This window comes from Amaranthus tricolor, chromosome 3 (assembly GCF_026212465.1).
Source record: "Amaranthus tricolor cultivar Red isolate AtriRed21 chromosome 3, ASM2621246v1, whole genome shotgun sequence".
NCBI lineage: Eukaryota > Viridiplantae > Streptophyta > Magnoliopsida > Caryophyllales > Amaranthaceae > Amaranthus > Amaranthus tricolor.
The window spans coordinates 24,257,485-24,281,538 of record NC_080049.1 but is presented as its reverse complement, the minus strand read 5'-3'; the positions used below and the strand labels follow the sequence as shown (position 1 = coordinate 24,281,538).

At 31.8% G+C, this 24,054-nt stretch overlaps 2 protein-coding genes across 2 annotated transcripts; both read right to left on the bottom strand.

Moving 5' to 3' along the window:
• Positions 1-167: 167 nt before the first annotated feature.
• Positions 168-4,772, bottom strand: LOC130808787 (mannan endo-1,4-beta-mannosidase 7). The gene is made up of 5 exons (XM_057674277.1): positions 4,093-4,772; positions 3,803-3,997; positions 3,577-3,699; positions 982-1,184; positions 168-887 (listed from the first exon to the last, which is right to left on the bottom strand). The coding sequence occupies exons 1-5, from the start codon at positions 4,429-4,431 to the stop codon at positions 452-454; spliced, it is 1,296 nt and encodes a 431-aa protein (XP_057530260.1). The 5' UTR covers positions 4,432-4,772; the 3' UTR covers positions 168-451.
• A 4,918-nt stretch (positions 4,773-9,690) lies between these two features.
• LOC130808650 (uncharacterized) lies at positions 9,691-16,705 on the bottom strand. Its single transcript, XM_057674104.1, has 4 exons — positions 16,401-16,705; positions 15,560-16,276; positions 10,917-11,357; positions 9,691-10,245 (listed from the first exon to the last, which is right to left on the bottom strand). Exons 2-4 carry the CDS (start codon positions 16,251-16,253, stop codon positions 10,067-10,069), a joined length of 1,314 nt encoding a protein of 437 aa, XP_057530087.1. The 5' UTR covers positions 16,254-16,276; positions 16,401-16,705; the 3' UTR covers positions 9,691-10,066.
• Between the last annotated feature and the right edge of the window lie 7,349 nt (positions 16,706-24,054).

The window sequence follows — 24,054 nt, the reverse complement described above, 5'->3', positions numbered from 1 at the left end:
AGATTAATTAAAATTGATAGGACATCAAGGAATAAATATCTTTAAAGTTCAGCCATTCCAAGCTCTAAAAGAGAGGAATGATAATTCATATAGAGGATGAAATACACATTACACTTTAGCTCATGATCATTATGAAATCAACAATAAGAAAAGGAAAGCACAAAATATGGACTATTTCAGAAATCACTCTCTATGTAAACTGGATTCAAACAACATGCTTGATTAATGATACCATCCATAGGAAAGTTATAGCAATCTAAAGAAAACACTGCCTAATAACATATAAGCTCATTTTTTATCCTTAGCATCGAGCTAGCGACTACACACAGGACGAACATCCAAACTACGCGTAATATATGTAGTTTTTCTGTTACTTATCACTCAGTAGTATGATTATATAATATAACTTCAACCCCTCGGACGAACCAAATTCATCTCGAAGAGTATGGAATTACACTCTCTTAGCATTTATTCTGTTTCGTATTTCTCTTGCCTTTTTCCATAGTCTAACATTCCTCATCCTCGCAAAAATCTTCCTGATTAAGTATAGTTTTCGGGATTGTTGGGCAATGACGTTGGCAGTTGAAGGGTTCCTGCTAAGAACAATGGCATAACTATCACCATAAGCTTCTACACCTTCAGTTATGAGTTGCCAAAACAGTGCACCTCCGGCTGCACCTCCTCTCTTAGCCGATGCATATATCTTGTTGTATACAGTTGTGAATAGCTGATCTCTCTGGTAAGTACTGAACCCGGAATCTTTGTCTGATTTCCCAAACTCGGCTAAGAGTAATGGCTTTCGGAGAATGTTTTGAGCATCCTCGATGTGGGATGTTAGCCAGTTGTTCACGAAGTTGAGTTCAGATTCAGCATTCTTGTTGGACAACCTTTTTGATATACACAACACCAAATTAAAGCACGATTTTGAATGTAATACAACAAATATGTAAATGATCATATTTTGATTTCACGGTGATTTACCATTGATCGGGATATGCATGGATCGTTGCAAAATCAATCCCGGAAACTTGGTTGTTGGCAATGAAATCTGTGCCGATGTTGAAGTTTGGATTGAGGTGCAACTTCTCAGGGTGGGATGATCCATAGAACCCTTCCAAACCAGCTTCAAGTAAGTGGTTTCTGTCTATAGATTTGACATGAGCAGCCATCTCGCTGATCCAGCCCTATAAATAACAGGTAACACAGCTCAGTTAATAAGTCTCTAACCAATTACTAGTCTCTCTACCATGGATCAAATTGTCCGCTTAGTTGTTGGTACTAAAAAGTGGTAATGGGAATGACTTGTAGGGTAAATTTTCATAAAATGTACCTAAAGGAGTTCATTTAGGTATCGGGTGAATTTCGGTTCGGTTCAAAATCGGGTCTTCTGTCCATATTGATTTTTACATAATTTTAAATTCATTTTGAAGTCGGGTTTGGTTTCATCGGGTTATTTTGAACACCTCTATGATTCCCATGGTGAATAAACTTTGATAATACAAAACTTTTTTTCACTAATTTTTATTGCTACTTGATCATCTCTTTAAATAGTAAAGCATTGGAATAAATTTTGCGAATAAAATGAAATACTGAATGAGAACAAGTATAATCATCAAGAGATAAATCAAAATTACACAAATTATTCATTACCATTCTGAATGTTTTGAAATCATGTCAAAACTGTCCTTTGAGTGTCCAGATCCGAACAATGATCAAAACTCCAACGATAATACTTAATTTTCTAATCCAAATATCCAATCTTGGGTAAGTTTTGACTTAAAATGTGTGATAAATGAGGACTTAAAAGCGGGATGAGCTTATATTTTTTAAATTAATTGCGACGATTAACAATGCAATTCTTGTCGTATGAAGACGTAATTTTCACTATTCTTTTTGTCATGAAACATTCTTCACCATGGAAACAACATAAAATGGAAAATTTTGCACTACGTCATTTTCTGACAAGTATTTATAAAAGTACAAGAGTATAGCTAATGTAATATTAAAAAATTGATTAATAGAAGTTCTACTTATGACACATACTCTCTCCTATTCAGCTTACGTGTCTCATTTCCTTTTATGGTTAAGTCACCTTAATTATTCTATTTTTATTTTTGGTATGAGTTTTTGACTTTTATGCCCTTAGTAGTTTTATTCTATTTTCAATTATACCCTCCATTATCCATATTTCCTATCCTTAAAGTCTCACTTTTAACTCTCCTTAAAATCCGTGAAAAATCAAATAGGACGCCTAAGGTGAATAGGAGGGAGTATGATTTATGAAAATTCAGTTCCCAATTCAAAATATGCATAAATTCTGCAGTTAATTACTCCTATAAATGAGTACAATGTCAAAGAACTTTCTAGATATTGTGGATCATATACCAAAAAAATGGACCACCAATAAAAGTAGTCTCATATACTGTGTCGGCAGGTAAAAGTAAAAATTGAATTTAAATGATAATTTCCAAATATTTCTTCTAAAACTAATAATTGAAAATTTTATGTTAATGACTCTGAATCTTCAACTTTATAATCGGCTTTACAAAAATTTTTTATTTACGTAGTGATTTTGATCTTCCAACTTTTCCACGTGTAACATAAAAGGGAAGGTTTTTTGTTAACTTATAAGCTATTTTTATCCAACGTAATGATATTTAAAAAAGCAAATGTCGTAATCACCCTAATGGACCAGATATCCAGTCGAAATACATACTTAATTCAACAAAAAATTTGACATTTTATCTACCACATGACAAAGTTGTAAGCTCAAAGTTAACAATCAAATTTAATATGTTGAGTCAAGTTGCAAATCTCACCTTGATGGAGGTGAGTTCGATCACCTCGTAGCATACTCATTAGTATGCACATTGGAGAGTGATAGTGTGTGCAAAGGGGGATGGAAGTATATGCTTTGGATCACTTGATAAAGTGATCAAGGTAAATGATTTGGGGTGCTTAATAATGGAAGGCACGAAGTTTGGGAAGCATTGAGGGCCGCTCGACCAGCCGAGCGTATGGGGCTCGATCAGCCAACAAGCAGCAGCATTCCAGTGACTACTGGACTCACACTCAACCAGGCGAGCGGTGGAGCTCGACCCGAGCGACCAGCAGGCAAAATCAGACGCGGGTTTTTGTGGGCTTTTAAGCCTTTTGTCCTAGGTTTGTCTAATATGTTTTAAGGCTATATAAGGAGCCTTAGAACATTATTAGGGGATTGAGAGAGACATATACAAGATTGAGAGATAGGGTTCACACCATAAGAGTTCTTCGTCCTTATTTATGTATGTTTGTTTGAGATTGAGTTAAAGGTTCAATCTTTGCTTTGAAAGGCCGTTCTTCAAGCTTGGAAAGGTGAGTATGTTGATTAGATTTATGATAAGATACTTATTTTGAGGGGAGGTATCCATAGATACCTCATATTTCTTGTGTCTTGCTTCTTCCATTATTGTGCTCTGTTTTGTAGTTGTTCTTTATATTAGTTTGTTTATTGTTTCTTCCCTATTGCATTACCCCATTCACAGCATAATATTTCCCAATAATAAATTAAAGCCAACACGAGAAAGATTGCAAAACCTGAATAGTTCTTCCAGAAGGATCTGAAGTGCATCTTGGTTCATTCATAAGTTCCCACGCCATTATTGTTGGGTCATTCTTGTATACCACTCCATTTATAGTATTACGTCTGTTAAGAACAGTCTGCAACAGAGCATTTTCAAATCAAATACTCAATATCCTTTTATAAAATATAAATTATTTTCCGTAAAATTAAAATTTTCATTTGAATTTAATCAATGTTTACCGTAATATGGTTCTTGTAAAAACCCTTAACAACTGGGTTTTTGAAGAAATCATCATCTGAAGAAAGATACTGTCCATGACTTCTACCCCAATTTACATATTGTTTCTTCCCTCCCATGCTTTCATAGTTATTTACAAAGCTTAAGATTAGCTTTATTCCATACTTCCTCGCTTCGGCTATCACAAAATCTAGCCCCTAACAAGAATTAGACAATAATCCATGAAGATCGAACAGAAATTCATCTTAAATAGGGATAATAAAAAACATGTAAAAGGAAATTGGGTGAAAACCTGGAAAACATGCTCGTTGTAAGATCCAGGGGAGATTTGGAGAGCGCGGTCGCCGCCATCGTTAAAAGCCCATGTTCGGGCAACAGATAAGGAATGAGAAGAAGCTTGACGGAAGACATTAGAGACTAAGTAGCGTTGAGAAGGGTCAGAAGCCATGTACATGAGCCAATAAGCATTAAACCCATTTGCATAGTAAGGTGATCCATTTAAAACAAAACGGGTTCCTCTTACTTTTACGAATCCATCTCCTGATCTTCTTCCGAATGCTTCACATTTGAGGAAGGAATTGCATTGTTGAATTGCTAGTAAAATTGTAAGAAATAGTTTCAGGTATTTCATCTTTGAATTTTGGGTGTAGAAATTGTAAGAGAGGGAAATGAGAAGTGTGAAATTTGGGAAAGGAGAGGTGGGAATTAGGCCTTTTTATGAACGGAAATCACCTGATGTCTGATGGGTTTTTCTTTTTTAGTACAATAAAGAGTGTAGTAGGATCCCAAACTTTTGTGGTTGTCAAGTTTTGAACCTTTATTTTCCGTTTCCTTGGGTTAAGGAAGTGGTAGCCGATCTAATATCCCCAACTCCAAAGCTTTACTTGTTTTAATGGGAGGGGTTGAAAATATATCCCACCATCTAATATCTCACCTTGTAGCCGAAATTAGGGCACGATTTTAAAATAAATTTAAAATTATATAAAATTTATTGTGAATACGATTTTAAACCAATTTAAAATACTTAATCCAAAATCGACCTTATGACCTGAATGAACAATTTTTACTGCTTTGTACGGGAAATAGTTCTTATCATTCGAAGTTTTTGACCTCAAATTCAATAGAGAGCTCATGCGTCATTACCTTAACGGCCCATTCGATAGTCAATATATAATGGTGCCAATGGTGATGAAAATTTAGTGTAATTTTAGTAGGTAAATATCTTAACAATATCAAGGTTGTTAGTAAAGAGATCCTATATAGAATCAATAAGGGGTATGATCAAAATCAGTAGAATTGGATCGTATTCGTAAGACCATACATATATGATTTGATATGCTATAGGGTAATTGATTACCAGTCATATTAGTTCATTTTTAAAGTGTTGAGTTGTATATAAATATTTATTTGACTTTATCTTTTAATTGATTAAATGAATACTTTTAATAATTATTTATGAACTTAAGTCAGTAAGTAAATTTTTATTATCGTAATAATGATGTATTTTTAACTTTTATATATATATATATATATATATATATATATATATATATATATATATATATATATATATATATATATATATATATATATATATATATATATATATAAAAGTATGTAAGTATAAGCTAGAATATATATAAGAATTTTTTTTATGATTAAGACTATCCTTGTAGGATCAAATCATTAGATTGTAGGATTGTAGAATTATATTATGATCATATCATCCATATTATTGGTCTTGGTAGGATCGTATGATGTTGTCATTATTAACAACCTACTTAAGATTTGGATCATCAAGTCGACATCGAATTAAATATTTCAAATCAGTTTGAATTTAGTCTTATATTGATGTTGATATTTACATAATTGTATTTTTTTAATTATTAAGTAGAATAAATATAAAATGGCAAAATTTATTTTGAATTATTTAGTTTACTCCAAAAAAAACATCCAATAGTTGAATTGTGGTGGTAATAAAAGAAAAAGGAGTCATTCAATGCGGTAGATGCGGTGCTGACTCTTCACATTAGAGAGTGAGGAAAAGGGAACATGTTCTTTTCTAAGGAGTGAAGATTGTCCCAACTCCCAACCTTCTTTTAGGTTAAAGTGAAAATGGGAAGCAGTTAATGGCGTAATCTGCGGGTCTATACCCCATTCTTTCCATACGGACATCTCTCGTGACGCTATCTATCCCACATTGTGTGTCATAATGGATGTTCCATATCAACTACAACTTCTAATCCACGATCCACCGAGCGCCTATTCAGTGTACTAATTTAAGTTATTGATAATTTTATGAGACTAAATATTACTTTTGAACTGCTCAGGTAACAGTTTACAATTTAACTATCGAATAGTTGTATATGTAGTTATTTTCATATTTTTACTTCTTATAATGTTTCAAAATTAAAGTAGTTTAAATTTTTTTATATTTTTCTCAACAAATACTCCAATACTTGTTAAAACCATTACTTTTTATCGGATGTTATAAATATACAAAACTAATTAGACATCTTAATATCTAACAAGTACATTTATACAGATACAGATACAACTATAGCTACAGCTAGATCCAAATTTTAGATTGCTTCTTAGTAACCACAACTACAACTATTAAATTGCTAACAAGTAACAACTACCTACACAATTACCTTACATTAAACAAGCTCGTGGTAAGTCTAAAATTATATAAATAATAAATCTACACCAAATATGATATATTTTAATACTATTGGTTGCTTTTTAAGTCAAATTATTTTTGATTGGGACAGTTATATCAACTTCAGGTCAAGTAAAAATTAGATTACGTTCGAATTGAGTCTAACTTTAGGTTGTGTTAATTTCAAATCGGGTCAGCTTTAGATCGGATTATGACTAGATTTATTTTCGGTTTAATTGAATTTGAGTCTGCTCAAAAGGACAAGGGTTTTAAATTTTGAATCAAAACGATTAATTTTATATAATTATCTAGTTTGAATTACAATTAGAAGATTAGTTTATTTTTTTATTTTTTATTTTTTAAAAATCAGGATTATGAACAACTAATATTTTCTGGTTTTCCTAAATTATTGGATTAGTTTCTTGCAAATTTAAACGTAAGATGTGTACGTATAGGTGAATTTGGAGGACAATTAGAGAATAATTACCACTTATTTGCAATTACATTAGCGTAGAATTGAACTAATAAAGTATTGGGTCACTTGCTTTAATACAGGGTGGGTCATATAGTGAGGTTTTAACATGAATTTGTGGGGTCTCTCCCTACTGTTGTTTTTATTACACCTCCATGTGAAACCCTTAGATTTTGTGCATGTAAGAGTTAAGAGTCCCATCTCTTTGGGGTCTATAAATTAAGACGTTTCATTTATAAGTAGTTAAGAACCCACTCTGATTTTCCTTATTTGTTTGTCTCTGAATTAAAGCCCGGTCCTAGATTTTCCTTACCTACCGATCATGCCATAACGTGTACATTAGCTACGTGAAATGGACCTAAATGGAAATCACCTTCAAGTTCATACTTCACAAAACTTGTAACTTATGTACCATAACATATCTTCAGCTTATAAAATCTGAGTTTAAAAGTAGTAGACATATAAATTATACTCGTACTCCATCCTAAAAAAGGCAAAATTAGAGAGGATCAAAGGTAAAAAACATACAATTATATTCGTATCCCGTCCTAAAAAAGACAAGATCAGAGAGGATTTTGATAAAAAAGACTTAGATATACTCAATTTCAAATTAGTACTTCAAATGTTTAATTAAGATTAATAATCAAGCTATTTATTCAACTTATATGGCTTTTCAAACAAAAAACAATTTATTAATAGTTTAAGCTCATTCGAAATCATAGATACATGAAACTTACACATAGTATTATTGTACAATTTAACACACATTAATAAATATTTATAATTTGCGACTTTACGTTTGAACTCCCTAATCAAATATTCAAATGAGTGCTAAACTTTATTCAAGCTCATTCATTTATTAAAACGAACAAAAATAAGGTTACCTAAGATCCAATCTTCTATGTACTCATTTGCAAGGTTCATGTATACCTCAATATACCATCATAGGCTATCAAAAGCGATATATATTCATTAGCAAGAAAAAAGAAATGCCTTCATCGTAGGTTTCAAGACAAATTGAATGTAGAAAAGTATGTCTAGTGTCTACTATGATCGTGAAAGAAAAAAATAAAATAAACAGTATCACCCCAAACTCAAAATCAATAATTATCAAAAATAGTCATTATTAAGCTAATAAGTCGTCATTAATTATGAAAAAATATTTGCATAGATTATATAAAAATTTACATGTGCTGTTAAAAATATTAGTTTTTATTTTTTAATTCGAAAAGCAAAATTATTAATTAATTTTTGAGCCCTTATAATAACGAGACCCTAAGCTGTCGCTCATGCGGTAGAGCCTACTTTGCTTATACACTCTCTAATGTTTGACGGTATTTAAATAGTTTACTCACAATACATACAAGATTACTCTCTCTGGTCCAACAACCAAAATGAGATTGCTTGTGCAATGCCCCTTGCTATAGTTCCAAGGAGTAAAACTATCAAATCTTAGAGCTCCCAAAGTTATAACCGAGCAATTTGCCAAAATGAAATATGACTTATGCTTGTTCGAGCAGCAAAATTTATTTTGCCATCTGCGACGTTCATGCTAACAGGTTGGTTACTTGTTCAAGCATGGCCGGCTCTAGAGGTATTCCAAGTAGTCGATTGCCTAGGGCCCTTGAAATGAGAGATCTCAAATATTAAATAGTATTATTCAAGTTCGGTTCCGTCTTTAAATGAGTTGTTTGTAAAGCTTTTTATATTTGAAGTAATAAAATGTTACACTAAATTTTGCCTTTAATTATTTTTCTTAAAGTGAAAATTTAATACGATGATGATCCCTTTTTAAAAGATATTGCAAAAATAAATAAAACCTCCAAAATCATTGCATCGCCGTGTGTTCAAGCATCCCTTCATTGTGGGTTCTTGCCATTTCTTTAAACCATCCGCTTTCTAGTGATCTAGGCAATGCATGCTGCTCATCAATCCATCTTCCATGAGCCAACTTTTTTTTTGGCTCACTTTTGTCATTCAAGTACTCCAAACATTAATTGTTCGGTTCTTCGCTAAATACTAAGAGCATGTTATATTTAACTTATTTTTGAACTTATTACTTATTTTTATTGGAATCATGTCGATCCAAACCAAAACCGATCAAATCAAATCGAAAAGTTTTAGATTAAATTAGATCAAAAGATATCATATCAAATCAAACCATACAAAACCAGATTAATCAGATCACACCATACCATTATTATTATTATTATTATTATTATTATTATTATTAATATTGTTTCAAGTCAGGTTGACTTGGGTAAGTTTTGGGTTGAATTAATTTCAGGTTGGATCTTGCTAGATTTGTGGCACATTTAGATCAACTCAATTAACAAGTCATATGAAATATAAATTTTATTATTAATTTTGTTTATATATATATATATATATATATATATATATATATATATATATATATATATATATAATTTTTATTTTTAAAGAAAATGTTTTCTTATAAAAAGACAAATATAGCTTTTTCAAGGCTATAGTAAAAATAAACTCAAAATATAAAAATTGACTAAAATATACTAAATTCCAACTAAAAATAATGACATGAGACTAAAAATAATAACCTATAACTAAAAATGATATATGAAACTGAAAACGAGTAAAACACCTGGGTCTGTGTTTCAATTAGATTTGAACTAATTTTTTCAGGAATTTTTTTTTAGCAAATTTTTTCAGGTATTTTCTGATAGAGTTGTTTTTGGAATGCCGAAATTTTTTCATGATGCATAAAGCAGACTGGAAAATAGATCCACGTTAAAATATACACTTTCATGTTATCAAAATTTATGCCCCTTTTACATCTTTTAACAATGCGGCGCAAAAAATATGATCACTTCCTGGAGTTCTCTACAAATATCCAAACACCAAGCAAACGAGAATACCAGTTCCTGGAACAGGGTGATCCGATCATAACCGAACTTATCATTTGAGGCAGCATTTCCCTAAAAGAGAGGCTGAGCTACAACAGTACATTATTTCATAGAACTGTACATCCTGCATAGCACAAACTTATGCATCCCGGGAAAGCATAAAAGGCTGTTATGCACAATGCACAATAACATCAGACTTCACCAAATTATTTTTCCTAAAGTATAACTCTAGTTTTGTCTGCAAACTTGATCATTTTTTATGACCAACAGTTTTAGAGGCATCGGAATTATTGTTCAAAGATGATCCTTTTTCACTTGGGAGATAAGACCATGCCAAAGCTGTGCCAAGCACTATGGCTGCAGAGCCAAGTGCGCCCCAAACCCATTTCTGTCTTCTCCTCTTCTTCTGTCTTTCACGCCGAGCAATCTCTGCACATAAAACATTAGAGAATTTCCATCAAGACAATAATTCATGGCTGAATAGGAAGCTGCATATATATAAAGATTAAAACAAAAATCCTAAATTCCTAACCAAAGCAACATAACACAAAAACTCAAATCCACAATACTATCATAGCAGGGGAATGAAATTATGACGTAATGTAATTCAATAAAACAAATGATCATGTAGAAGATGAATTTAAATTTTTTAAGAGAGCACAATGGACAAAATGCATCCAACTATCATTTTATTAGTAAAAAATATGGAATCCGGGCAGGAAAAAAGATAAGACACTGTAATTACATCCAGAATAGAGTACACATGTCCACCACTATTTTCTCAAGGTCATATTAACAAAAGCCATTATCCTTGGGGAGAGACTACTCAACATAAAATCAGCACGCGTGAGATATCAGTAAAAAAGATCATATTTAAAGTTAAATAACAATTAAAAAACAGAGCTTTTGAGGAGCCACATATATACTACTATCTAAGATCGCAGCTGGCAAGAAAATACAACAAGAGCACCCATTGAAATAAATAATAGCATTGTGCCGCAAGCAAAAGGGAAAAACAAGAAACAAAGATTAATAAGTCAGTTGCAACTGTGTCAAGCTGAAATAAATAACCATAAGAGAAAATTGGAAAGCAGACTCACCAATGGTTTCTTGGTTCCTCTGAGACATTTCCTGATTCATAGTCTCATAATAATGCAATCGATCACACAAACGCGTAATCTCAAAGCTTTTCACTTCCAGCTGAGCTTCCATCTCCGCCTCAGCTTCAGCTTTGGCTATCCCTCTTCCAATAGATTCTGACACAAAACGTGTCAGTTCGATTTGTCGGCAAATGTCATCCGCGGGATCAAAATCAGATTGGCTATCCTCAATTAAAGCAGTAAAATCAGCAGGAAGTCTCAACCCTACAGCCCCCAGCTTCTCTCGAAGCATCTGCCACTGTTGTTGCATGCTTTGTAGAGTTTCTTCTGCTTGCTTTCGCTTTTCAATCTCCATTAACAAGCTCAGTCTCATCTCTCGTAACTCAGTCTCAGCATCGTTGAGAGAGCGCTGTGCTTGTATGCCACTATCAGAGGAGAGTTCTAAAGCAGAAAAACAAAAGGGGTAAATCTCAATACCATGACTGCTAATAAAGAAAATCTAAAGATCAAGCATTCAATAAAATAAAAAACACCATCTTAAAAGAAAACTCAAGAATTCTGCAGATTTAATAGCTACAGTAACAAGCTGGAATCATACAAAGGGCAAAGAAGCCATCATATAAATAAAAAATTAATTACATGTAACATTATTTACATAACCTAGTATTGTCTCATTATCAGTAGCATTCATGCTATCACCAATTAGCTGCATCGAAAACAGGAGGCAGTATCTGATACTAGCTATAATTTATTAGAAACAAAAAAAAATAAAAAATTTGCATTTTTGAACACTAGGTCTTGTATAATCCAAAAAGACAAATATTAGAACTCACATGTCCAAAGAGCAATAATTTTTAATAAAATTGACTCTCCTTAAAACAAATACATCCTCCCATCCTGATGAGTGCTAAATGTATCATTGCATTCTCTACGTGCTAAACCTAATCTAAAATGCTCCTGCAAATTGTAACTTGTTATTTGAGAGATGGACACAGCCCACAGTCACAACTCACAAGCATTAGAAAATTGAATTAAACATTTATCCCATAATTTACAGCCCATATTACTCACTGATCCGTCAATTACAATTGTATTTAATAGATCAAATTGATGTAGGTCCATCCAACACATCCATGTCTCAAGCAAAAGCTAATCTATTCAACATTTGGATTTGGTTCTTCTTAAGCTTTCAAATGTTTTTCAGTCTGTTTATTTATTGTTGGTAAATTCCGCACACCAATCACAGATCTCCAAGTGATCAACTTGGTTAACCCAATATCTTTTAAGCTCTATCTTAAGTTCATGTCACGTAGCTAATCCAAAACTAAGTAATGTTCTAGTTGTTTTAGATTTTAATTTTAATAGCTAGTGTGTTAAATTTTACAGATTTAGCTAGATTAAAAGTTGTTGTAATTTTCCTTAAAGTTATTTAGTTTATTGAGCAAGTGAAGCAGTCCACAAAGCTACACCACACATGAAAGGAAGAAAAGGAGTTGCATAACAGTGGGGTTTGAAAGGAGTTGCAAGAAGTTGAAAAGTAGTCCTATATAATATGAGCCTAAGATTCAAAAAGCGTGAGGCACACCTAGACTAAAAGGTCCTTAAAGCCTAGGCGCAAAGCGCATCGCGACGGCATGACTTTTTGTAGGCGAGGCACACTTTTTTCTAAATAATTTAAAATACTTTTTTTAAGTACTCTCTCCGTTTCTTACAGAAGTTTTCACAAGCAATGTTCACATAAATTAAGAAAAATATAATCCTTTAGATGGAGGAACTACGAACCATAAACAGTAAAAAATACTTCCTCCGTTTTTGGGTTGCTTATATCTAGAATAATATTTAACTAAAAATTATAAAAATTTGATAGTACGAAAATAAAAATTATAAAAATTTGATATTATGAAAATATACGAGGAGACAAATAAAACAAGATCCCACTTCACTATTTTTTTTCTCGAATAACAGCCGTAATATGTAAAATACTACCGAATGATGGATAGTGTAAAAAATGATTTAGGTGCAACTAAAAAAAACGGAGGAACTATTAAAAGAAAGTTAGTGGAAAAATTATGAGGACTACAACAATTATAAAAATATTGTGGAAGATATGTGGTGACCATAAAGTTAGGGGGAAACATTAACGGAGGAAGTATTACTATAAAGTTAGTGGAAAATATGTGGGGTCCATAAGTAATATAAAAATGTTAAAATGAAATTAGTGGAAGATATGTGGAGACCATAAACATTGTTAAAATATTAAAATGAGGATGGACAAGGTTAATTTCATCTAAAATTTGTAATACAAATAGAAAGATTCTTTTTGAGAACATCAAACAAAACAACCAAAAATGACAAATGAGAACAATTTTAAGAAATGAAAGGAGTATATTATACATAAAACACCATGACAATCATATTACAATATTAACAAGCTTGAAAACATTCATTATCATAGTGGTAAAACACTAATTTAGCACAAGACTATATAATGAGAATATGAAGAATATTCAGTTATTTTCTCTTAACTTGCTTCTCTTCTTTGCTTTTTTAAGCAATAGTTTCTCGAACTTCAAATGCAAGTGAATTTGGGTTTTAAGTCCTATTTATCTTTCAAAAACAAGCTTTTAAGTAATTACCCGCATCGAGGGCACCAGGCGCAAAGCACATCAAGGTGCACACCTCCAAAGTGTGCTTCTACCTGAACTCGAGACGCACAGGGCGTAGAGCGAGGCACGCCTTTTAATATTAAGCTATGAGCTTGTTTGCTTGAGACATGAATTAAATTCTCTACAGTATTTTATTTCCTTCAAAGTTAATTCCTATTCCAAAATACCAAGGAATTATTTTATCTTGTTTGATTAAACACAAGGAAATTACAATTGATACAAAAATTTAGATTCACCAACCCTCCCATTTGATCATTCAATTCCTACATTTTATAGGATTTTGCACATCCAAGGGAATTTCTACTTCCTAAATTTACCCCCAAAAAGATCAGAATTCACGAATATAAATTCCCTCCTTGAAAAGTAGTTACTTGAATTGTAACAAAACATAGGAAGTTATTTCATGATGGTAGTTTTTATTTCTCAATTGGCGGGAAAAGAGGAGCCACATAAATTTAGAAAAGCAACTAATTGGACATGTGCAGCATGAGCATCAAAGAGAGTACTTCCCATCCAATGGCCAACATCGATTACAATCCAACAGTTTAGATTTATTGTTTATTGTTTATTCTCACAAATACCCATGTACTTACACTTGTAAAATTTAGATTAAATAATAAAGAAACTTCAAGCATTTTTGCTTACCCTTGTCTCAATCCTTATACTCGGATTACTATGGAGTGAAAGAAAGACCCAATGCTTTATACTTCATTCTTGACGTATGTATCTAGGAGTCTCTATTTTCTTGTTGTAGCCAATTTATCTGTCTTATCCTATCATCCATCCTATGCTACTCTTAGCTAATTATGGTGAATTTCTGTATCAATTAGATTGCAGTTACATTCCCTTATAAAAACTCATTTCCTCTCTAGTCAATCTCACACAACAACCTCTTCTTGTCCTTCCAACAATCCAAACACCATAATCCACTTCAAACACAAAACCCAAATTGCATCATCATCCCTTTTCATCCTTTCTTGTATATTTTGCTGGTCACGTACAAATAATGAATCTCCCATATATTAGGCTTGAGAAATACAGTAACATTACATATGGCCAATTTTGAGATAATAAAGCTTAATGTGGGCCATTAATATAGTCAAATAAAACTATACCTAAGAGCTCGAAAAGATACCTTTCATACTATGACCCATAAAATAATAGAGTTAGAGCTTAGTTTGATGACACACATAAAAAATAACTACTTAACACAAGATTACAATCTCTACGCTCTACCTATGTAAACTCCCCATTTCACCATGTACAAAAGTATATTACAGAGCTTATTTTTAATGACTTGCTCACACTAAGTCATTACTTCAGACCAGATTATGTTATCACAGTGACACTGCCCAACAAATATGTACTCCTGGATTCACAATGTCCTACAGTACGATATAGCGCATTCTTAAATTATGTCAATGCTTTAAATAATGTTCACAATACCCGAAAAATAGAGCTACAGAGCTTATTTTGATGATTTGCTCACAATAAGTCATTACTTCAGACCAGATTATGTTATCACTGCGACACTGCCCAACTAATACATAAAGCTGAATTTACATTGTACTACGGTACAACATAGCTCATTCTTGAATCAAGTCGATACTTTTAAATAATGTTCATAATACCCAAAAAAATTAACCAATGTAACAATCTTAACACCACTTCCTATCATATATATCTTATATCTTATAACATATAAATGATTATAAAATCCAAAACTTAAAATGAGGGGCGAATATTTTCATATTAACATCTCAAAAGCATTTTTAAGTATGAGACTCAGGGTTTAGGGTATTAGAGCATTTGTATATGTTGACCATTGCAAGACCAACTATTATGTACCAAATGCCCATAGATAATAAATTTATCAAGTTTTGAGGGTGAGCTATGGTGGACCTTCGTCCACTTGTAGCTCGGCCCTATTTGTACAATTAAAAAGCTCACTCTGAATCAAAAATAGAATAAAAATACCTTCCCAAGCATCAAAAAACTCTCCCATTGGAGTATTTGCTTTCCCAGATGCCGACTTATCTCCGCCAAATTCCTCGCTGTCAACAGCACTTGAAAAACTCAAAGATTCCTGTGGATCATAGAAATCCTCACTCTCACCATTCTCTCTCATACCCTCACCATTAACAACACCAGCTTCCTCAATCTCAATCTCATTCCTCAAAACCTCGTCGTTTGACTTCATATCAACCACCTCCTCACCTCTCTCGCCTGCCACGTTCTCCTCCGACAAACTCCTCTTATGTCCATCACTCTCCGCCACAGCCGCCGCCACATTCTGGTCTGAAAGACTCTTAAGAAGACGTGGGCCTCTACGCTTGTGGTTAATAAGGTAAGGAGAAGAAGGAGGAAACGAAGATGTTGGTGAATCAGGGATAGGAGTAGGTTCCGGTGTGGTGTAGAGCGCCGGATGAATATGCACCCTCGCTGAAGATGATGACGTAGAATTCCCTCGACGTAGCTGAGGGTGTGGTGGAGGTATGTCTTTCCCTCTAGAATAAGAAGATTTAAGATCATACGACGCCGTATTACGCCTATCGAGATTCGGAGATGAAGAAACTACATCTGGAATCTTCTTATTGTTGTTGTTAAGATTTGACGACGTCGTATTGGACTCCAGATATCGATCTAATTGTATAGCTGATAACGTTGGCATCGTCTGAAATCTCTAATCAATCTCTGCAAATTTCAAAAAAATTGATTCAAAATCTCAAATCAAAATTTGAAAATTGAAAATTCAAAATTTGAAGCTTGAATTTAATTTTGTTGATGATAAATTCAGAAATTAAAGAGAAATTAGTACCTTCTCAATGAGGAGAGAGAGGGAAATGGAGGAATTCAATGGAGAGAACCCTAGAGGAAGGAAGTGCGTGAAAGGCGGTGTAAAGATGAAGAAGGGGAAAACGACGAGTATTTAGGGGTATTCTCCTTAACCTCTGGAAGAGAAAGATAAAATATTTTTAAAATTTAAAAAAATTAAAATGGATGTCTTTTTAAGATTTGAGAGGGGAGAGAGAGAGAAAAAAAGGCGGACATGGCATGTTTATATAGTGTGGCTTTTCAGATAGAAGGGTAAAAATGTAGAGTTGTTGTTGAAGGAAAATGTAAAGAGTGTTGAGGCAATTAATTAAGGAAGGAGACTTGACGGAAAAGACAGCAAGAATATTGTGATGGGAAATCAAACGGTGTCGTTTTGTATTTGGGTTTGATATTTCGTTACGGTGCGGGAATCTAATGAAGGCGTTGATTCTGGTGTTTGGGCGAGTATCAAATATCATAGGACTATTTTGAAATTTGAATTGGGTTAATTTTAATTTTAAAGTATATTTATATTTATAAATGTGAATTTTTGGTTGGAGTAAAAATATTAAATGTCCTATTTATTTTTATGATGTCTTTTAAATTTATTATATTAAAAGATAAAAATTTTTCCACTTTAATAAAATAATTCAAGACAATATTATATTACTTCGAATATAAAAAAGATTTACAAACAAATCACTTAAAGAGTATTGCTCAGAAACCGATCTAAGTAGTACTATTTAATATATGAGACATCTTATTTCTGGAGGCCCTAGACAATCAGCTACCTCGTATGCCTTAAAAACCGACCATGATGAGTTTTTTTTTGAAATATTATGTGTCCAGGGCACATAGTCTGGTGCTTGTTAATCTATCGACTATGAGCTTGATATAATATTTGGAAAATGTATTTTTAAGAACTCTATGTATATTATTTCAAGGCTAAATTCTTAAAATCTTTTTTTTAAAAGATATGTGTGAGTAAAGAAGATGGTGAGTTGGTGAGGAGAATCTTGGAGAAAAAGCAAAAAAGGGATGGAAGGAAATATGGAGAGAATTGGTTCGGAAGGTGAGAATCAAAGTAAGAGGGGCCCAATAATGCTCAACAAACAATTAGAAAGTCAAGTCCATGTAATTAGTTGCCAACATTTGTATTTGCATTTTGTACCCTAAATTGTAAAGAAAGGAGGCATATTTTTCATGCTTTGACCATTATTGATAGAATAGTATTAACATTAACATTTCTTCTCATGCTATTTTTGACCTTTGGACTTATTAAATTAGGTTGTGACAATTCATCACATGATTTTCACTGCGGCCCACTCGTGTGGACACGGGAGACCCGTGGACTCAAGCCTACAAATCCACAAGTCAAGAGCGTTGACTTGCACATACACTCGGTGAGATTCATTGTTTCCCAAAACCATATGGTAGTAGTAAGATTAGCTCACCCACTATATATGCAAGTCAACAACCCACTATTTTATCGATGTGGGATCTTGTCTCACATGTGAAGTATTTCCAACAGGACTCTTCCTCAGGAAATTGAAAATCTTTTTGTTGATTAAATAAATTAGTTGGTTGGATAGGTTAAATAATCTCTAAAAATATTTGGTAAAAATATGATATGATAGTTGATTGAAGAATATTTAGCTATTAAATAAATTAGTTAGTTAGATGTGTTAAATAGTCTCTAAAAATATTTAGTGAAAATATGATTGAAATAGCTTATTAAGGTGAACAAGCAAAATTTTAGAATACATTGAGAATAACGGTGTTTGATGATATTTGAATTGTTCATAAAGTGTAAATGTCAATATGACCCTAATTTATTTCTCTCAACTCAATAGTTGTGATTCACTTGTCTCTTTTTTTCCAGATGAAGAGCACGCATTGTGAAGACTACGTCACTGCTACAATTTTATTAGTTTTTCGCTTTTGCTTTTTTGTATATATTCTTATTTTAAATTGGTCTAAGTTTAAATCCTTATAAGTAAGTGTCGTGTATACTAAAAATTTCCTCTATTTTGTTTATTATACTAAATAGAATAACTATAAAAAAAAGATACATATAGGATGTTTGATGTATTACTTCCGTTTTGGTATGAAACTAGGAATAAAGTAAGAAGTGAGAAAATAAAATTATACCTTACCAGAATATAAAACTTATGAGATTTGGAGGATTTGAAATGATACCAATAACCTACAACCACAAAGTTTAGACTTGTCCATGGTTGTTTTCTCGAAAAACCCTCTGATAGTCAATCAAAAAAGCAAATATGATAAGTATGTATAAATAAGATGATTCCGATAAAGGGCAAGATTTTAAGATTTAGATAGTACTTTTACGTAAGGCTTTTAGAGGGAGAGTTGAGCTATAACAATATACTCCCTCTGTCCCTCTCAATTTACATCTCTTTTCATTTTAGGTTGTCCACTTATTTTGCACCCTTTCTTTTTTTATGGCAATGACCACATTTTGTTTTTTCAAATCTCATCCATAAACTTATTTTCTTGTTATAACCACTCATTCCTATCATCAACTTATTTTTTTTGTCTTATTCACCAATCAAATTTCACCAAGTGCATTCTTTGTAGAGACGGAGACGGAGGGAATATTATTAGCCATTAGAAGAGGTCAAATTGTCACATCAAGGGATAATTTTATGCGTACTTGTTTTGGAAAGTAGTTGATATGATGTAGCAATGCATAATTGGATGATAGGGATACTGGGTTGTCACTTATCAGAAATAATCATGGGCTTTTTTTTGGGAAAATGATGGGTTAGACCCAATAATAACCCAATTTACTATTAACTAAGTAAATTAGGTTATTAGTAAAAGAGTCCAATCTCCAAACAATAGTCCCATAAAAGCAAATCACAAATCCAAAATATAATAATAATATTTAGAATCAAGTCGAAATAATAACATTTAGAATCAAGGTCCAATTCATAAATAGAAAATTATAAGTCTAAATTATATTATACACCACATGGTCTCTACAACAATTATCTAACCAAAACCAATACTTCTCTAACTAGAAATCTAATCAGCTCAACAACCCCTTTATTTCTGTCTGATAGCTATATGTGAGCAATCTAAAAGATAGAAAAAAATAAGTGTCTGATTTAACTGAATAAGGAAAAGCATTTTTAAACAAAAGATAACGTAAGAAGAAAACTAAGAGCTAAAAACAACATAAGACTTAAATCTTTGGACGGTCTAGAAATCTAGTATAAGACTATGTCTCTTTCTCGGATGAGGCTAAAATTTTCTCATAAGAAAACTCTCTCAAAACAAGAAATACTAATCAAAATTTTATTTAGTTTTTGAACATTGTTCCAAAGTCAATAACAATATAAAACATGGATGAAGCATTGTTTTTAGAAGATTAAATTTAGTAATCGATTAGATCTAATTAATTCCTAAACCCAAATGTTTATCAGTGTTACTTCAATTGTATTTATTATTAACTTTTAAATTCATATTAGTAATATTATCTTTTGTAAGTTTTCTAAATCCCAACATAATCTATATTTATCGTAGTGTACTATAAATACAATCATTTTAGTTTGAAAATCACACTCACAATGGTCAATTTGAATGCTTTTATTTAAAATAATATCAAAATTCAATCATAATTAATTATTATCTCATAATCTTCACCTAAATGTTTAAGTAATCTTATATTATCTTAATTTACAATCAAAAATACTTCGAGATATCATTCAAATTACTTGTAACATCATTAGATATGACATAAACTTCGTTCTTATCATGATATATTAGCTTTATACTTCCTTTGTTCTGAATTAGTAGCTAGATTAGGGTTATTGACACAATTCATCATTTAAGCTTATTTTATATATACGACTAATATTTAAGAAAAAATATAGTCAAGTAAGATCTTGTTTGAACTGGCTAATCGCATAATTTCATAATATTAACTTTTTTATAATTTTTAGATGTACATAGTTTAAGATATTAATAATCAAAATAACACATTGTATTGTGTAAAAAGTCAAATGTTGCAAGTATAGTGGAAGGGAGAAATTATTACTTTCAGCTTCACTCAGTCTTATTCTTTGCCGGAACTACTCATGATCTTTCTCGAATTAAGGGACTCATTGGCCGCGCTCTCCTTTATGGGTATGAGTTGTTGTCGTCCTTCTCTCCCTAGACCTTGTTGATCATGGTTTTATGAGCGGAATACATTGGGTAAGATGATGATGATGAATATAAAAAGATCTTAACATTATTACAATTTTTCTATATATATATATCCTCCATTCTCTAATGTTGTTCTAATCTAAAGTATTTCATTTTAAGAAAAGAGAATTTAAAATAACATTTTTGAGAAAAGTATAGAAGATAAAATAATATTTATATGAGATTTGTTAGATTTGTGATGTATAATTTAGTATCATACAAGTTTTCTAATCTTTCATAATGCGTGTTTGGAGATAGCGATGCTTGAAAGTTGTTTTGAAAATTATAAATAAAGTAAATAGGGAAAAAAGAGAGGGTAATTTGTACATATATTGCCTTATTTTAAGTAGTCAATCAATATTAACTAAATTATAAATTTAATTTTAATATATATATATATATATATATATATATATATATATATATATATATATATATATATATAGAGTAGAAATCCAATAAGAAGGCGTGTGAAAATAGGAAGGATCGGAAGGAATAGCTACCGTTGATTAATTAAAATCTAACGGTTTAAAAAAGTTGTCTTAGCAAAAGATCTAGTAACACATGTTTATGAAAAAAGCATTACATATTAATTTAGAAAACATCACGATTTCAAGTAACACATGTTTATACAAAAACTATCACATATTAATTAAGATTACATCACAATTTATTTTTTGTTCTAAACCGTGTGCAAGATGGACTATTGATCTAAGATCTGACGGATGAAATTCCTTCCTATCCTTCTTATTTTTAAACCCTTCGTATTAGATTATATATATATATATTTAGCACCTCATAATCATTCAAAAATCTTTGCAACCAATATGATTTTTTTGTTTAATTAGCCACGTGAGAGTAAAAATGGATTGGAAAAATATAATAACAATGTGACAAGTCATTAAATTGCTTCTTCATTAAACTCCCTCCTATTTCTTATAAATGTTCTATTTTCTTATTCGGTAAATTTACCTTATCTGTTATCTATTTGAAGTAATTTTTTTTTACCAATTTTTCCTTATAATTTATTTCATTACAAGTACCTTTATTAACTTTACAATTATTATGGTCCCTACTCTTGTCTTAAAACACTACAACTACTACATGAGTATTTATAATTGTTGTGGTTCGCTCTCTTTTTTAATATACGTGTCAAACTCAAATAAAATATTTAAAGAGAATAGAAATGAGTAGATTATTATCATTTATAGATAGATGCTTGTACTATAATATGTTGTACTCACAAACCAACAAATAATATAATCAAGTTTTCCATATATTGTTCTCCAAATTCTAAAAGATGGTAGAAAACAGTGGGAAAAGTATATCTTTGGTAAAAGGCAAAAAAGTAACCATAAAAATTAAAATCCACTAGCAAGATCACCACAAACACACATCTAACATCTTATCATACAACAATTTCCTAACTTTGAGTCTTTGGACCTTTCTCCACTTATCTATGTTGTAGTGGGCAACATTCACCTTAATACCAATCCTTAAACTTCGCCATCCTTTTTGTTATATCACTATCCCTTTTTTAATAAAATTACTAAAATATCTTTAATATTTTTAATTATAAAATTAATTATTATTATTACTAAACTAAATTTATTAATAATAATTAAATTAAAATAAAAAATACTATTTTTAAAAAAGAAAATAATTTTTTGAAATCGGAAAATAAACCTAATCACACGTTTTGTGTTGAAATTTGATACATAATCACTCTTTTGGCCGAAACTTTTGATAGGAAAATCACATTATTGCAATATTTACGGCATTAGAACCTAGACTTCAAGATCTTTCCAATGATATATTATATGTCCAACTCCGATAACCGAGCGAGAAATGACGATCGTTTAAAGTTTGTTTGTGCTAAAATTTGATACATGTTCAATCTTTTTTCAATAACGTTTTATAGAAAAATCGTATTGACGCAAGGCTTGCAGTTTAGAAACTAGACTTCAAGAGCTTTCCAACAACATATTATATGTCAAATTCTGACAATCGAGCGAGAAATAACGACCGTTTAAAGTTTGCAGTGATTTCTAACATTCAGTCACGTGCGACCGGACCACGGTATGGTCGTGTAAAACGCGCGACTGGATCGCGGTGGAGTCGCGCGTTTTACGCGACCATACCGTGGTCTGATCGCGCGTTTTACGCGACCATACCGTGGTCCAATCGCACGCGACTGAACGTTAAAAATCACTGCAAATTTTAAACGGTCGTCATTTTTCGCTCGATTGTCAGAATTGGGCATATACTATGTCGTTGGAAAGATCTTGAAGTCTAGTTTCTAATGCTGCAAACTTTGCATTAATACAATTTTTGTATGAAAAGTTATGCTCAAAAGATTGAACATGTATCAAATTTCAGTACAAACAAACTTTAAATGATTGTCATTTCTCGCTCAGTTATCGGAATTGGGCATATAATATATCATTGGAAAGATCTTGAAGTCTAGGTTCTAATGCCGTAAACATTGCAATTATATGATTTTTTTTATTTAAAGTTATAGTCAAAAGAGTGAACATATATTAAATTTTAACACAATCATATTGATGCTCAATTTAGCTGGCCATGGTAATTCGATTTTTTAGTTTTAGCTTGTTTTAGTTCAATGAGTGTTCGGAGAGAGTTTTTAGAGAGATGTTAGAGATTGAAGGTTTGAAAAGTAATCAGGGGCAATCTTAAAAGTTCAATATATAACGGGTGGCGATAAAATGAAAAGGGTGACGAAATTTAATAAAGCCCATATACATAGAACTAAAGATGATCATGGGCGGATTACGTAAAATTAAAGTGGCAAGTAATCGGTTCTGTGCTGGTTCAAACTGCGGGTTATGGGTGGTTCTAAAATCAAATATGACCGCTAACTTAATCGGAGCATGAACCGTCGAACTAGATGACTTAAACTAGACAATTTTTAGAAACCACCCAAACTAGCAGTTAAACAGAGTAGTTGGTGCAATCAATTACTACCAATTGGAGCTTCCTATATAAATGTGGATGAATTTTTTGATCCATTTCACAACTTTACCTTCTTTCTCTACTCATATTCTTTCTCATATTCTTTCTAATTACTCTCTTTAGTTAAGCAATTATTCTCTTAATTACTCAATTAGTCTTTTAATATCTCCAATTAATCTTTTAGTTCTTTGATAATCAAAAACCAATGTGTCTTCCTTTTTGAAATAGCAGCAAAAAAGTTAATAAGGTAACAAATTTATTAATAGATAAAACTTCAAAAGAAAGACTACTTTTACTCCGACGGAATCAACAATACCATCTATTAGTAACTATGAGGCTGAGCCAAATTATGCCGAATAATAAGATCAAAAGTTAAGAGGATTTTGAAAATAAATTGGAAGATTAAATTGAAATGATGATGATGATGAGGAGGAGGAGGAAGAGGAACCATCAATCCTAATTGGGGTAGT

Bases quoted from the DNA above. Each gene is read 5' to 3' on its own strand.
- LOC130808650 (XM_057674104.1), bottom strand. From the start codon at position 16,253: ATGCCAACGTTATCAGCTATACAATTAGATCGATATCTGGAGTCCAAT. The intron at 11,358-15,559 runs GTATTTTTATTC...TTTCTGCTTTAG, and splicing joins GTTTTTTGATGCTTGGGAAG to AACTCTCCTCTGATAGTGGC. The intron at 10,246-10,916 runs GTGAGTCTGCTT...TTTTATGTGCAG, and splicing joins GAGGAACCAAGAAACCATTG to AGATTGCTCGGCGTGAAAGA.
- LOC130808787 (XM_057674277.1), bottom strand. From the start codon at position 4,431: ATGAAATACCTGAAACTATTTCTTACAATTTTACTAGCAATTCAACAA. The intron at 3,700-3,802 runs GTAAACATTGAT...GCTCTGTTGCAG, and splicing joins TTTACAAGAACCATATTACG to ACTGTTCTTAACAGACGTAA. The intron at 888-981 runs GTAAATCACCGT...TATATCAAAAAG, and splicing joins CATGCATATCCCGATCAATG to GTTGTCCAACAAGAATGCTG.